The 13,083-nt window shown below is 32.4% G+C and overlaps 1 protein-coding gene and 1 non-coding gene across 2 annotated transcripts; one reads left to right on the top strand and one right to left on the bottom strand.

Moving 5' to 3' along the window:
• Positions 1-3,693: 3,693 nt before the first annotated feature.
• LOC148208511 (U2 spliceosomal RNA) lies at positions 3,694-3,889 on the bottom strand. Its single transcript, XR_015788615.1, has one exon. It is a non-coding gene; the product is annotated as a U2 spliceosomal RNA (small nuclear RNA).
• A 7,726-nt stretch (positions 3,890-11,615) lies between these two features.
• On the top strand, positions 11,616-12,751 carry LOC111019020 (uncharacterized). Its single transcript, XM_022295308.2, has 3 exons — positions 11,616-11,896; positions 12,361-12,438; positions 12,562-12,751. Exons 1-3 carry the CDS (start codon positions 11,645-11,647, stop codon positions 12,712-12,714), a joined length of 483 nt encoding a protein of 160 aa, XP_022151000.1. The 5' UTR covers positions 11,616-11,644; the 3' UTR covers positions 12,715-12,751.
• The last annotated feature ends 332 nt before the right edge of the window (positions 12,752-13,083 follow it).

Below are 13,083 nucleotides of genomic sequence, written 5' to 3'. Positions count from 1 at the left end.
GTTTTGTTATGAGTTCGGGCATCAGTTTTATAGTCATTTTCGCGCTGCTGGTTTCTGTACACAGCCGATGTGGGACGAACTGATTCATTCTCCTTACTTTGTGAATTAATTGTGACGTTGGAGACATAACTTTGGTCTAAACTCATATTCTTTGTGACGTTGGCGCATAATTTTTCATAGCAATTTTTCTTTTTCTTTTTTTTTTTGTGTAATTTTGTTTTACGGGCTGTTTGGATTGTCCATTTGTTAAAAGTTAATTTTGGTCGTTGTATTACTTAAGAGACAAATTCAGCAGGATTTTGTATAAGAATGGATTCCACTTATATTTGAATCCAACCCCAAAATTTCAATATTATATTTATGATTTTATTTTATTATGTTACCGGTCAATCCATTAATTCTAATAAATAGGAGGGAGTGGTTGGAACTTGTTAAAACTTAGACACTCTAATAATAAGGGTTCTCCCTTATAAAAATAACATCGTCTAACTGTCGTAGTATCCACAAGTTGTTTTTGTAAAATAGAGTTTGATTTTAGCACTATGGTTTTGAGCATAATTGGAGATTCATAAGAGAGCTGCTACACAAGTTGTATCTTTGGAGTGGCGTGTCAAATAATTCGTTACATCAATACAATGGTGCCACTAACTTAAAATATTCTTGATAAGTAAAAAATACTTAAAAAAGCACTCAAGATCTACTTGAGACTTTTCTTTTTAAGTCTCAAAAGAAGTGATTTTAGCGTAAAGTATTTTAATTATAAGCAGTTTAACAATAATTATTTGTTGACAAATCAGTCTGATATTTAATTCTACACTCTTGAAAATACTTTTCGGTGATTATTAATTGAAGCAAGGTGATTAAATTTGTTTTGAATTAGATGAATTGCTTTCGTTCATTGATTTTGGTGAAGGGATATTGTTGAGTAACTTGAAACAGATACTAGAATTAAGCAGCCAAATTTTATGATTCCAAATTAAATTGCAAGATAAGTTATACAAACCATTGAAGTTTTATCTTGTCAATCTCTTTTTAGATTTTTGGGAGAATCTGTGAGTTTTGTTGCATCTCATTTTCATTGATCCCTTGTTTCCTTTGCTTTAATATTCTTATCTATTGTTTTCATTTTCTTTGTTCATCTTGCATACCTTTTTTGAATTTTGAATCTTAGGTTCCTAATTCTAAATATGTTCTTTTCATTTTTCTTATCTGAGTTTGTTGGAGGTTGAATATTAAATTCTTTATTCTTAGTTTTTTCTTGTTTTGTTTTGTGTGTTCTACATGTTTCTTACTTGAATTATTCTTAGTTTAAATTCTTGCTTGAATTATTTACTTTGTTTGCTTCCGTAGCTTCTTGGTTGCAAACTCTTGGCTCATTACCTTATAAGTGAGAGAGATTGCACTATTGTGAGAGAAAGTATCCATTTTAGAGTGTAAACACAAGCAAGCCACATCAATTGAGTGAAATACGGGAGAGAGTGAATTGTGAGGTCCACTTTTTCTTTCACTTGTTTTTGTTTTTGCAGTTATGTCTGGACAAAGAAGAAGACGTGTTGAAAATCGAAGTGGAGATGGAAGACTTAGAGAGGCTATACTAGAAGACTTTGTTGAACTAACCCAGTCTATTAATTAAAGAATTGATCCAAGAAGTCTCGAGGAGACAAGCATAACAACTAGAACGTCAAATGGGTGACCAGCCACCACAAGAGAAGAAGTAGATCATTCAATGATACAAGAGGAATATTTAAATGGAGATGTTTCAATAGACAAAGAAAGAGGAGAGTCGGAGAGAGTAAAGAATTACATATTGTTTGATCGGAATTAGAGATAGAGAATGAGAAGGTTGAGACACTAGAAGAAGAGAGTGAGAAATTTTTCTTCTTAGAGTAGTGTATAAAGTAGTGAAAAGGAATGAGGGGAAATTGAGAAACTAAGTCCAATTTTGAGAGTTTGCGAGGATAAAATTATCTTCTCGAAACAACTCACCTTTGAACTTGTACACAAGCGAACTTCTAACCTAACGGGTACACTTGATCCTGATTTACCTGATGTTTCTATTGAATTTTTGTAGGAGATTAAAGCAGTAATGAAGGAGCAACCCATATGTGAAGTACAAAGCAACGATGTTACTTGAGAATATTGCTCCAAGCATGTTGATGAATCCCTCCATAACCAAAAGTTCAAAAGAGATTCAAAAGAAGCTAGATCATTGACATCTCATGCTTATAAAGTTGCTCTTCAATGTGACAAATTGGATTTAAGGAGGAATCCTTCAAAAGAATGAGAGGATGATATGAACCGCCTATATACTTTTATTTGAGAGTTTTTTCTTTTCTTTTCATTACTTTGCATTTTTTTTTAAACACATTAAGTATGGCACTTATTTTTTTTTTTATGATTGACGAGGTGACTATCTAAAGCTTGTCATTAGGTTGTTTGAGATCTAACTTTTAATAGAATTTTAACCATCGAGTTTTTCCTTTCAAGTTTAGAGCCAGGAAACTTTCTTAGACCTTTGCAATTTCATGTTTTTTTGAGTTGCATGCCAAGAACGTCCAAGTGAGATTGATCATCCTATCTCATGGAGTATTTGACTCTTGGACTAAGGGACTTTTTTTTGTCTCGAGAGCTTTGATCTTAAAGTAATCGGTGTTTAAGCTAAACCTTAGGATTGAAATCGAATCGATTTGAGGGTTTTAGTGTTTGTGAATTGGAGGTTCATATGCAGAGTTCCTCATTCCAATTTGCTATGAATTTTCACATCAAACCCTCAATTATCTAAGGTGGTAGAACCCTTGCAAATTCAACACAAAGGCAAGTTATGAGATGACAATGCCATGGGGCTATGAACATTGGGTGTCCTAAAATATTTTAGAAAGTACAATGACGCTCTTCTATAGCACTGTGGCACCAACACGACTTATTCAAGTAGGATATTGTTGGGAAAGAGGGGGAAGAATTCCGTTGAGGATAAAGAATAGAGTAGTTTTCCAAAAAGAGAGTTCAAGATTTGAGCAGAATTAAGAGAGATTTTTAAGGCTCGAAATCGTAGAGATATTCCAGAATGGACAATATATTGATGGGACAAAATTAACTTCTTCTCATTTCCCTTGACTTTTTATAATTCTTGCTATAGAATTTAGCCTGAAATTTTGTTTGTCGTCTAGAGTTGAATATGAGTAGTTAAGGATGAGTTTGTTTAGTGATCTAAAAGTAGACATTTGAAAATAATGGAAGATTACGGTAACATATTTTTTCATTGTAGATTACGGTAACATATTTTTTCATTGTTGTCAAATTTTCCATTGTTTCCAAATTATTTTCAAATTTTCCATTGTTTTCAAATTTTCAAATATGTGGCTGGCTAAGATAAATTTAGTTCAACATAAAATATTATTAATTAATTAATTATTATTACTTTACAATATTATATTAGGTAAATTTTACAATATTATGCTTTACCTGAAATGAGTATATAAATAAAAGAGAGTTTTATAGTATACATTCATTTTTAATATAGTTCTACATTAAATAAAAATTTAAAAATAAAAAACAATGAAGAAGAGCAGGAATCGAAATGGGCTTTCTACATTAAATAAAAATTTAAAAATAAAAAACAATGAAGAAGAGCAGGAATCCAAATGGGCTTTCTCATTATGATGGGCCCAATCAAACATTTGACACCTGAATTTGGAGGGGTGCGCCAGGCCCAAGCTGTAGTGCAACGCATGGGCGACGCGCGACGGCCCCAATAGCAAGCTATTGAAATGGGCCATCCCCCTAGAAAAATAAATTTAATATCATGTGGGCCGATGGCCCACGTATCAGATATTAAACTGATAAGAACAGATACTACACTTGATCTTAGCCAAAAGGCCGAGAAAGGTATGCTTTTTCCATTCTTCCACCGCAGCTTTTATACCCGTTTCCTGCTGCTGGTTTCTGTGCACCAGCGATGTGGGACAAAGCTTTGATTTCTATTTATGCGTATTACTTCGTCATTTGTCACCTACAAATTCACCCCTGGCTTAAGTTCACATTATTTATAAAGCATTTGTGCTGCATACTTTTCATTTCATTCTTTTTTTAAGCTTATAAATTTTTCTTTTCTAGTTCATAACAATTTTGTTAACATTTATTAACCTACGTCTACCAAGTATATGCATAGTTCAAGGGTAAGACATTTACTCTTTTTTCTAGTTTATAGACAGTGGCGGATTCAAAAATTTTATGCATAAAAGTATGATTTTAACACGGTAAAGTCCTTTTTGTAAATATACTCTACAAACTTGGTCTCGAATATTATTGTTCTAATCAACCATTCTAATTTTTAGATTATGATATATCGGTAATTCTTCTAAAGACCCTACCGATTTTCATTTATAGCATCTATCCATTTAGATTCCAAATTAAATCTACAAGAATATTAAAAAACTAAAATAAAAAGCTAAAACGTAAAATAAGAAGGATGATAATTATAGGTACAAGATCTGTTGAAATTTAATAATTTTATATTCTAAAGTGTTTATTAACTATTATATTTAAAATAACATGAAAGGTGCCCAATTTAAAATTTAGGGTTAAATTTTCCACCAATTTAGATATTCTCTTCTTTTTCCTTTTAAAAATCGACATACTTGTATAGAAAATCAATAATCTTGTTTTATTTTTTAAAAATTTGCATAATCCATGATTTGTTTTCCTTCTTTAAAAATAAAATTGACGAAATTCTTTCCTTCGACAAAACTTACGAAAATGTGCAGGATCAAGTTTCGATAAAGTCACATCGAGAGAGACTAAGACAAGCACTTACCACTAAGCTAAAGGTAAATTTCATAACTTATACTAAATTGTTATATACTAATTATATATATTTAAAAGTTCAGAGGCCCAACATACATCAGCTCCGGTTCAAATATTACTCTCCACTAGGGCACGATGCACCATATCTACACATCTACATCAACATATATTATTTAGTTATTTTTTTTTAGAAAGATCCGAGAGTTGACTATCAAGAATTTGGCTATCTGAACACATAATGAAATGGTTTATGCATACAACAAAAATAAGTTGATAAGGGTTGAATCTCTTTCTATTCATTTTTGTGATCATAAAATGACTATTTTATCAGTTTGTATAAATAGGACAGATGCATACATGTCTAAGGATAAGTATAATTTGACACAACTTTTGATCAGGTGAAAATTGCTTCTTCAATAATGAAAAGCACATTTTAAAACTGCTTTTAAATGTATTTTAGTGCATTCTTACAAAAACATTTTAGGTATTTAATTAGTTAGAGGCATTTTTCACTCTATCAAATCTCATGCATACCATTAAACTCACCATTGATTTGTGTATGTGGTAGGAATGTTTAGAAAAAGTGGTGCTTTACCTAAAAACATAATTCTAAAAATGGTGCCAAACTTATTTCAAATAAAACTTCTTTTTATATATATAAACCTCCAAATAAAACTTAGGCTCAATATAGTTTTAGCTCAAAAAAAAGTGTCAATTTAATCTCTTACCTTTTAACATTTTTCAGTTGTACCCTCTTGCTACAATGCAATTAAAAAATTAAACAATTGATTGGACCATGTAATCTTAAATGGTCTAACATGCGATATAAATTTATCATCATCCAATTTTAACATTTCACTAAAAAAAATGGTATAATTGAAAAATATTAAAATATAAAAGATAAATTGAAGTTTTTTCCAATCATCGAGACTAAATTAAAAAATACCTAAACTAAAATATAAAAACTCATTCCAATTGAGGAAAAAAAGAAAAAAGTAATGGAAGTATTTATATTGAAATTGAACCGACCAGGTGGGAATATAACGCATATGAATTGTAGTGTGCGCGCACGAGTGAGAGAGAGACAGAGAAGGAGAAGTTTGGCGTTCGTGTGGGCAACTTCCACATGTAATGTAGCCATGCCAAGCTACCAAATACCAGCCGCCCATGTGCCAATATTATCATTTTTTTCGTGTCGGTTTAAACACTATTTTGGTTTTATGCATCTTTTTGCTTTGATTCATTTTTACTCCCAAGTACTTCTACGACATTTAATTTAGTCTCTGTGTTTTGAATTTTTGTTCATTTTAGCTCTTATGTTATTAAAATATTCGTCGTGGTCATTGTACTTTTAAAAAGTGATCAATTTGATCTCTATTTGAAAAATTTTAACACAAATTTTGTAAGTGGATCTCTATAACCAAGATTCGTTGTCTGGGCTGAACAACATTGTGACTATTGCAGGACTCTCAAGGTTGGTGGTATCTCAAATGACCCAAGCGCTTGCCACTGTGTCATCTCATGATAAAATTATAATAGAAAATAATGTGTTGAGATACTCATAAATGAATTAAATTTACCCAACCTATTAACTTAAGCTTTTGATTTGAGTGGTGGTTTATTCATCTTTTAATATGGTATCAAAGTGGGAGGTCTTGTGTTTGAACTCCTACATTGTTGTTTCCTCTCCATTTGTTGGGTCTATAGTTTTTAAAAATTTTAACAAAAGTTTTCAAAAGCCGAAAATACAAAGAGCAAAATAGTATTTAAACTTATTTTAATTTAAACGTCAAATTCATAAGTCATAACCTTTGAAATTTCTTAAACTCTAAAACCCTTTGTTTATAAATTGCAATAATATTTTGAGAGGGGAATTAAAAGAGAGAGGGAAACAAAACCCAATCGTGTTAAGCTTGGTCACCACTAACTAATTGCCTGCTTCCACATGATATGCCCACAACTCCTCCTCCTTCAAAATGAAACCCATTACTCTTTAAATATAATTTTTTCATTTTCTTTCTTTGTTTTCCATTATTATATTATCCACCCTCTGTTTTTGTCTCATCTTAAAAAACCTCCATACAAGACAAAAACCCCACTTTTAATTTGGGTTTATTTATGCATTTGACTTCTAGGAAAGAATCTGTTGCAATTTATTTTTAAAAACAATTTTTAGCTTTGTTTTTCAACTTTGTTATTATTATGTATGTTGGAGGTGGAGACTTGGACTGTCGGAGGCCGAGCTGTCTCGAGAGAGAAGAGAGCGCTTCGAACTAACAGGTTGGGAAGGGACCCTTGGGCTACAAAAATGAACCACCACGCCGACCTCATGAGGGTGACGGATCCAGCCACCAGTACGGGACACAGTATTTGTCAGGTCACCTAATTCCATAACAGTGAACTATGATTGATGGGACATGAAACTACCCATTGACCCACTATAAATGCACCCACATTTCACCCAATAAGGTAGGAGAATCTGTCTAAAGCTGATCTATCTTTCTCAGATTCTAAACTAACTTGAGCGTGTTGGAATGCTCTACTTGTTTTTTAGGTCTTCTTGATCAGCTCACCCGACCCTATCCAAGTCACTCCACAGGATTTAGACAAATTTTTGCATCAACAATATATAAAGAGTCAAATTGTAATCGTATTGAATGATAAAAACATTTTTACCCACACATTAAGATCGGAAATGAAAGAGATTGAGCTGAACTATGATTTGTTATACAAATTATATATATGTCTGTAGCTATCGACATTTTTTTTTTTTGTTGGTCAATTTAACAGAGTTGACACACGACCGTGCACATGGAATAATACTGTCATGTGTGTTGATTTGGTTAAAAAAATAACTGTTAATTTTAACAAATTGATATCATTTCTAGATTTTTCAAACCACAAAAGAGTTTGAAAATTATTCTTAAAATCACATGGTTTGATTCGAAAAATAGGAAAAACTAAGATGGATGTGGTAAGAGAATAAGACATCTACCAACCTGTGGATGTTTTCATAAATCAAAGCGATTCCACATTTATATTAAGGATCAATGGATTTTTCTCAATAATAGACTAAAAAGTAGGGATGAAATTTTAAAAATGATAAAAAATATGAAAATGAATACTAATGATAATATTTATAACTTATTAAAAATGATAAAGTTCTTGTTTATTAATTAAAATATATAAACTGTGTTTTTCGTATTTCTTATTGAGATATCGATATTTTCATTGACACAAACGTATTATGCTTCTTGGCGGGTAAAAACTATCCGCTTGACACATGGACCAATCAGTTCAGCTTGGTGACATCCAAATGGTTTATTTAACCAAAAAGAGAAGATCGACATACTCCTGAAGCTGAGTTGATCAAACCAGTCGAATTGAGCAATCACTCAAGTTCTCCTCAACCAACCTGAGGATGTTGACTTCAGGCCGGACAATCTGTAACCGTCCCAACCTCTTGTCGAAACGGCCCTAACGAACTTGTCCCCCACTCTACCTATTAAAGGGACACCACTTATCTGACTCAGGTACATGATTCTATTTGAGAATGACCTACTGAATCTTGAACCCTTACTTAATTATTTGAGCGTCGGAGTATTCGTTCCTCTTGTGTAGGACATTCCTCATGCAGCTCGCTCCTCTGTAGCTCAACAAGGTCTATCGAAAGCTGATATTCATAGCTCCACAAAATTTAGCATCAACCTATCCTTTGGTATGATTTGTAATTATCTCAAAAGAAAATGGATTTAATGAAAGATTCAAACTTTCATATGAAAAGAAAAAAAATACTTTCTTACATTTTCAAAGAAAAGAAAAGAAACGAGATTAAAAGCAGAATGTGTGACTAGCATTAAGTTTTGCCAAAAAAAAAAATTAGAAAGGAAGAAAATAGAAAAACAGTAGATTAGACCATTCTTTTAATTTAGGTCAGAATTTGACCCATAATTAAAAAGAAAAAGAAGTTTTAAAATCAAAGAAATCCAACTAAAATCTTCAACCTAAAATTGTCAAAAAGATGAATTTAATTGCAAAGTCAATATAACCATGAATTGAGGATTCCAATGTATTGGACACAACTTCCCATCGTGTAGATATGCTAAGAATGATATATATATAAATAATGTTAGGTATAGTGCAAAGAGAGAAAGATAGATCTCCCAACTTGAGATGAAGGCATGATATAAATAGATCGGTCAAAAATACAACAGCACATGTAAAAGAAGACAACATAACTAAATTTGACAAACATCACAAGAAACATACAACATACATTAAAATCGAGAAAACAAATTAACAATCCGATCATGAAAATAAATCCCAAGCAAATCCATTATCATATAACACATAACTCTGAACAAGATGTAAAATATTTTTAGTCGGACAAGGGACATCCATGGGATACTGGAATTATTACATTCTCTCATAAAACTATTGAGATAGGGCACGATAGTTGTGTGTCCATAGGCCTGCTGTTATTAAGAATTTCGTTAAACTTCAAGATGAAATAAAGAAAATTCCTTTTGTTGGAGGTAAAAACCTACCTGACATGTTAACCAATAAACTCAACTCGGAAGGATTAGCAGACTTATATATCAGAAAGGGAAGTCTGACCTATGGCTAGAACGGGGTTGAAACAACTTAGTGAACTCCCAAGTTCTACTTGACCGAGCCAAAGAGATCCCAACCTCATATACAACAATTTGTAAGTGCCCCAACTTCGTGACGGAAATGATAATAATAGACTTGTCCCCCTATTCCGCCTATTAAAAGGTGCATCACTCCTCCCATTCAGGTACGCGATTCTGTTTGAGGCCGGCTTACTAAGTTTCGAATCCTTACCGACTTAAGTTTCAGAGTATTTGTTTCCTTCTATGCAAGTCTCTCATTGCACAACTCACTCCTCTGTAGCTCGTTCGAATTCGTCGAAAGCCGATTTTTGGAGTTCGACAGAATTCAACAATCACTCATTTTTACCTTCATACTTTTTAAATATTAAATTTTTAGTTTTAACAAATGAGATCCTCAATTAGTTTAGGAGTGTATTTAAAGAAAAAAGATTTATAGCTAGTCTTTTCCAGAACAATATTACGGGTCTGAAAATTTGAACATTATGGTCTTTTAAGAAGAGTTTTTCTTTAGTTCAACAATTTCAAGGTTGGGGATTAAATCATCGACTCTTATGGATGGTGTACGCCAAGCTATGTTCAATCGGACCCTATTGCTAGTATCTTAATTACTGAATTATACTCGTGTGTTAATTATAGCTAGTTACAAACATTGCTTTTTTTTAGTTGTGTTGGATATTTCCGTTGGGTTTGGACATTCTAGTAAGTTTAGTTGTTCTTCTACCACTTGATTCTACCCATTTTTGTAACTTGACTTTTAGTATTCTTGCTAGGGATACAAACATATACTCATACATTGACTAGAAATGGAGAGAGATGTGGTAATACTAAGTTGAGATGCCTTTTTTGATTTATTATTTGGAGAAAAAAAAGTTTAGAAAAAAGAAGAATTTGGAGAAAATTTAATCAAACGGTAGGCCATACAAGAATTTTAAGTATATAAGCACATTTTAGCAACTCCTCATTTTCTTAAGCATCATCCCATCATATCAGCCTGGTTTTCGGGGTTGGTCAAATATAATTTGCAAAGTTGTTTTTTTATGGATGACTTTCTCAATTAACTACAAATGAAAATTTAAAATATAAATAAACCAAAAAGAATTAACGTGTTTGAGAAACAGCGGGGAATTATATTAATTCTTTTTTGTTTGGTCTATGAGGAAAGAGATCTTTTTATCATATATAAAAAACTAGGTCAGCTGGTCAAAAAAATATAAGTTAGTGCAAAAAAATGCAATTAATGTCCCAATTTCACAATTAAGTTTCTATTTTACTTTTATTTTTTTAAAGAATATAGTATTGCAATTATAACCGAGGTTACTGGTAACTTATTTGTTGAATTTTGGTTGATGATTACTATTTCTTTTTTAAATTTTGTCATGGGTAAGTTAATTATACTCAAATTCTACTTATGACTCCACGTATCTAGAAAAGTATAGAAGACCTTGATAGGATAGGGCGAGAGTAGAATAGACAAGGTGGGAGATATTGATATTCATGCCATGGAATTTCATCTCAAAATCAATTAGCACTCAGAGAAGTAGCTCACTTATATTATAAATTTTTGTTAGGTATCTTATCCCTCAAGATCGTGACTCTTTTAGTTCATAGATTTTGATCGGATCTAATTTTCTAGTCGGATGTTTGTTTGAGCGTTTTGGGCTATATACCATATTAATATTCATGGAGTTCCATCTCAAAACCAATTGGCAATAAGAGGAGGAGAGGTCAACCATCATGGGATGACTCAAGTGGTCAATGAAGGCCAAAGTAAATAGCACAAAGATTTGGAGGGAATGAGTTCAAACCATGGTGGCCACCTACCAAGAACGGGTGCACACGGGAGGGTGAAGTCGAAACTTGAAAAGAATTTACTTCATTTTCACCTTCCTCAGTTTCGAAACAAGTCCAAGAGACACAAACAAATTTTTTAAAGCTTAGAAAGCCAACTCGAAACCGACAAAACCCAGATTTTAGGCATAGATGAGAAATAAGAAACAAGGAAAAAGAAATCCCAAATGGCCAACATTTGTACCACTATGCCCCACGCCCCACTCCACAATCTAAACTTTAAACTAAAATAAAACCACCATTAGAGATTGGTCACGATCATCACAGATCACAGCTATATAAAGCCCCTCTTAATGCCACTACTCCGTCTCCCCATCTCTTTCATTTGAAGTCCCATTTTTTTTCCTTTCTCCATATCAATGGAAAACTCGGCCACCTCCAGAATCTGCGCCCACGATCAGGAAGCGACGTCGTTTAGTTGTAGTTGGACTTCCTCCATGGACGATCTCATCATGTTTGACACTACAGCAGCAACAACATCAGACGACTACTACAATCGCGGGATCTTTTCTTCTTCTTCTTTTTCTTCTTTGAACAATTATTGTTCTCCGGAGGCCGATGGTGATCTTGATGACACTGCAACTTCTTCTCCTCATCCTTCCATTCCCGCGGTTCGCCTTTTTTAATTTCTCTTTTCCCTCTTCTCCTGGTCCCGCCATTGTTTCTTTTGAGTTTCTTTAAAAAAGAAAAAAGAAAATTGTTTTACGAGAATTTATTTTTTATTTTAAATATACAAAATTTTTGTCTCTTATTTATTTTTTAATATTTATTATGCATTTTATAAGTCTGAGAATCATAAAATAGTACTTTTCTTTGTGTTTTGAAAAAAAAATGAGATCGGAAACAATAAATTTGATTTTGTGGATTCTAAAATTTGTATACAATTTTGAAAACGTTTCCTAAACATAAGAAACGAGAAACAAAAGTATCAGATATCAATCGTTTATATCTTTTGAAAATTGAAAAACAATAAACAAGAAGCGGTCGGGAGAAAAATGTTAATTACCAAAGGGGTTCTTTATTTTCTTTAGTTACTTTTTTTAACTTGGTAATTTCGTTTTTTCTTTTGAGTCAGATGGGTGAGCTTAATAAAAAGCAAACGAATAAGAAGATGGATCAAATGATGATCACTGAAGCAAAGAAACACAAGGAGGTTTAATTTCTAATATACATTTACAGCTTGAAAATGTATATATGTTTGATCATTTAAGACATTATTCTGAGACATAATCTAACACATTTTTCTTTTTTTTGTTTTTGTTTTTTTTTTGTTTAGGGAAAAGGAAGTGAATGTGAAGAATGTGGGGAGATTGAAGATAGAATTGAAGTGGGTTTTGTAGGGAGGGATAATAAGAACTGCAGCACAGGACTTAAGCATATAGGCCTTTGTTTAGTTCCTGTCACCATGGTTGTCAATTATTTTGGTTAGGGTTTTGCCCTTCATATATACAATTCAATTATACACATATATTATACTCTCTTTTATCTCTCTCAATCTCAACTATAAATATAAGGATCTCCCTAATTATTGATCATCTCTATCCTTAGAAAAAAAAATTCATGCTATTAGGTGAAGAATAATATGAAGGTTATTAATGGATTTTTAATATGAGTTCTACGATATCTCAATGGTAATTGATATATATCTCTAACCAAAGAGGTTGTGAGTTCGATCCCTCACCCCCACATGTTATATTAAACAAATATGAGTTCCACAATGTGATATTTTTTATTAACTGGTATGGGGTATAACGAATCACATATTTATTGAAAATGAGCTCGATTAATTTGGAGTGGG

This window comes from Momordica charantia (assembly GCF_013281855.1).
Source record: "Momordica charantia cultivar OHB3-1 chromosome 10 unlocalized genomic scaffold, Mcharantia_2.0 BLBB01000010.1, whole genome shotgun sequence".
Taxonomy (NCBI): domain Eukaryota; kingdom Viridiplantae; phylum Streptophyta; class Magnoliopsida; order Cucurbitales; family Cucurbitaceae; genus Momordica; species Momordica charantia.
Note: the sequence above shows the minus strand (reverse complement) of the source record. Positions and strands in the feature narration are given on the sequence as shown.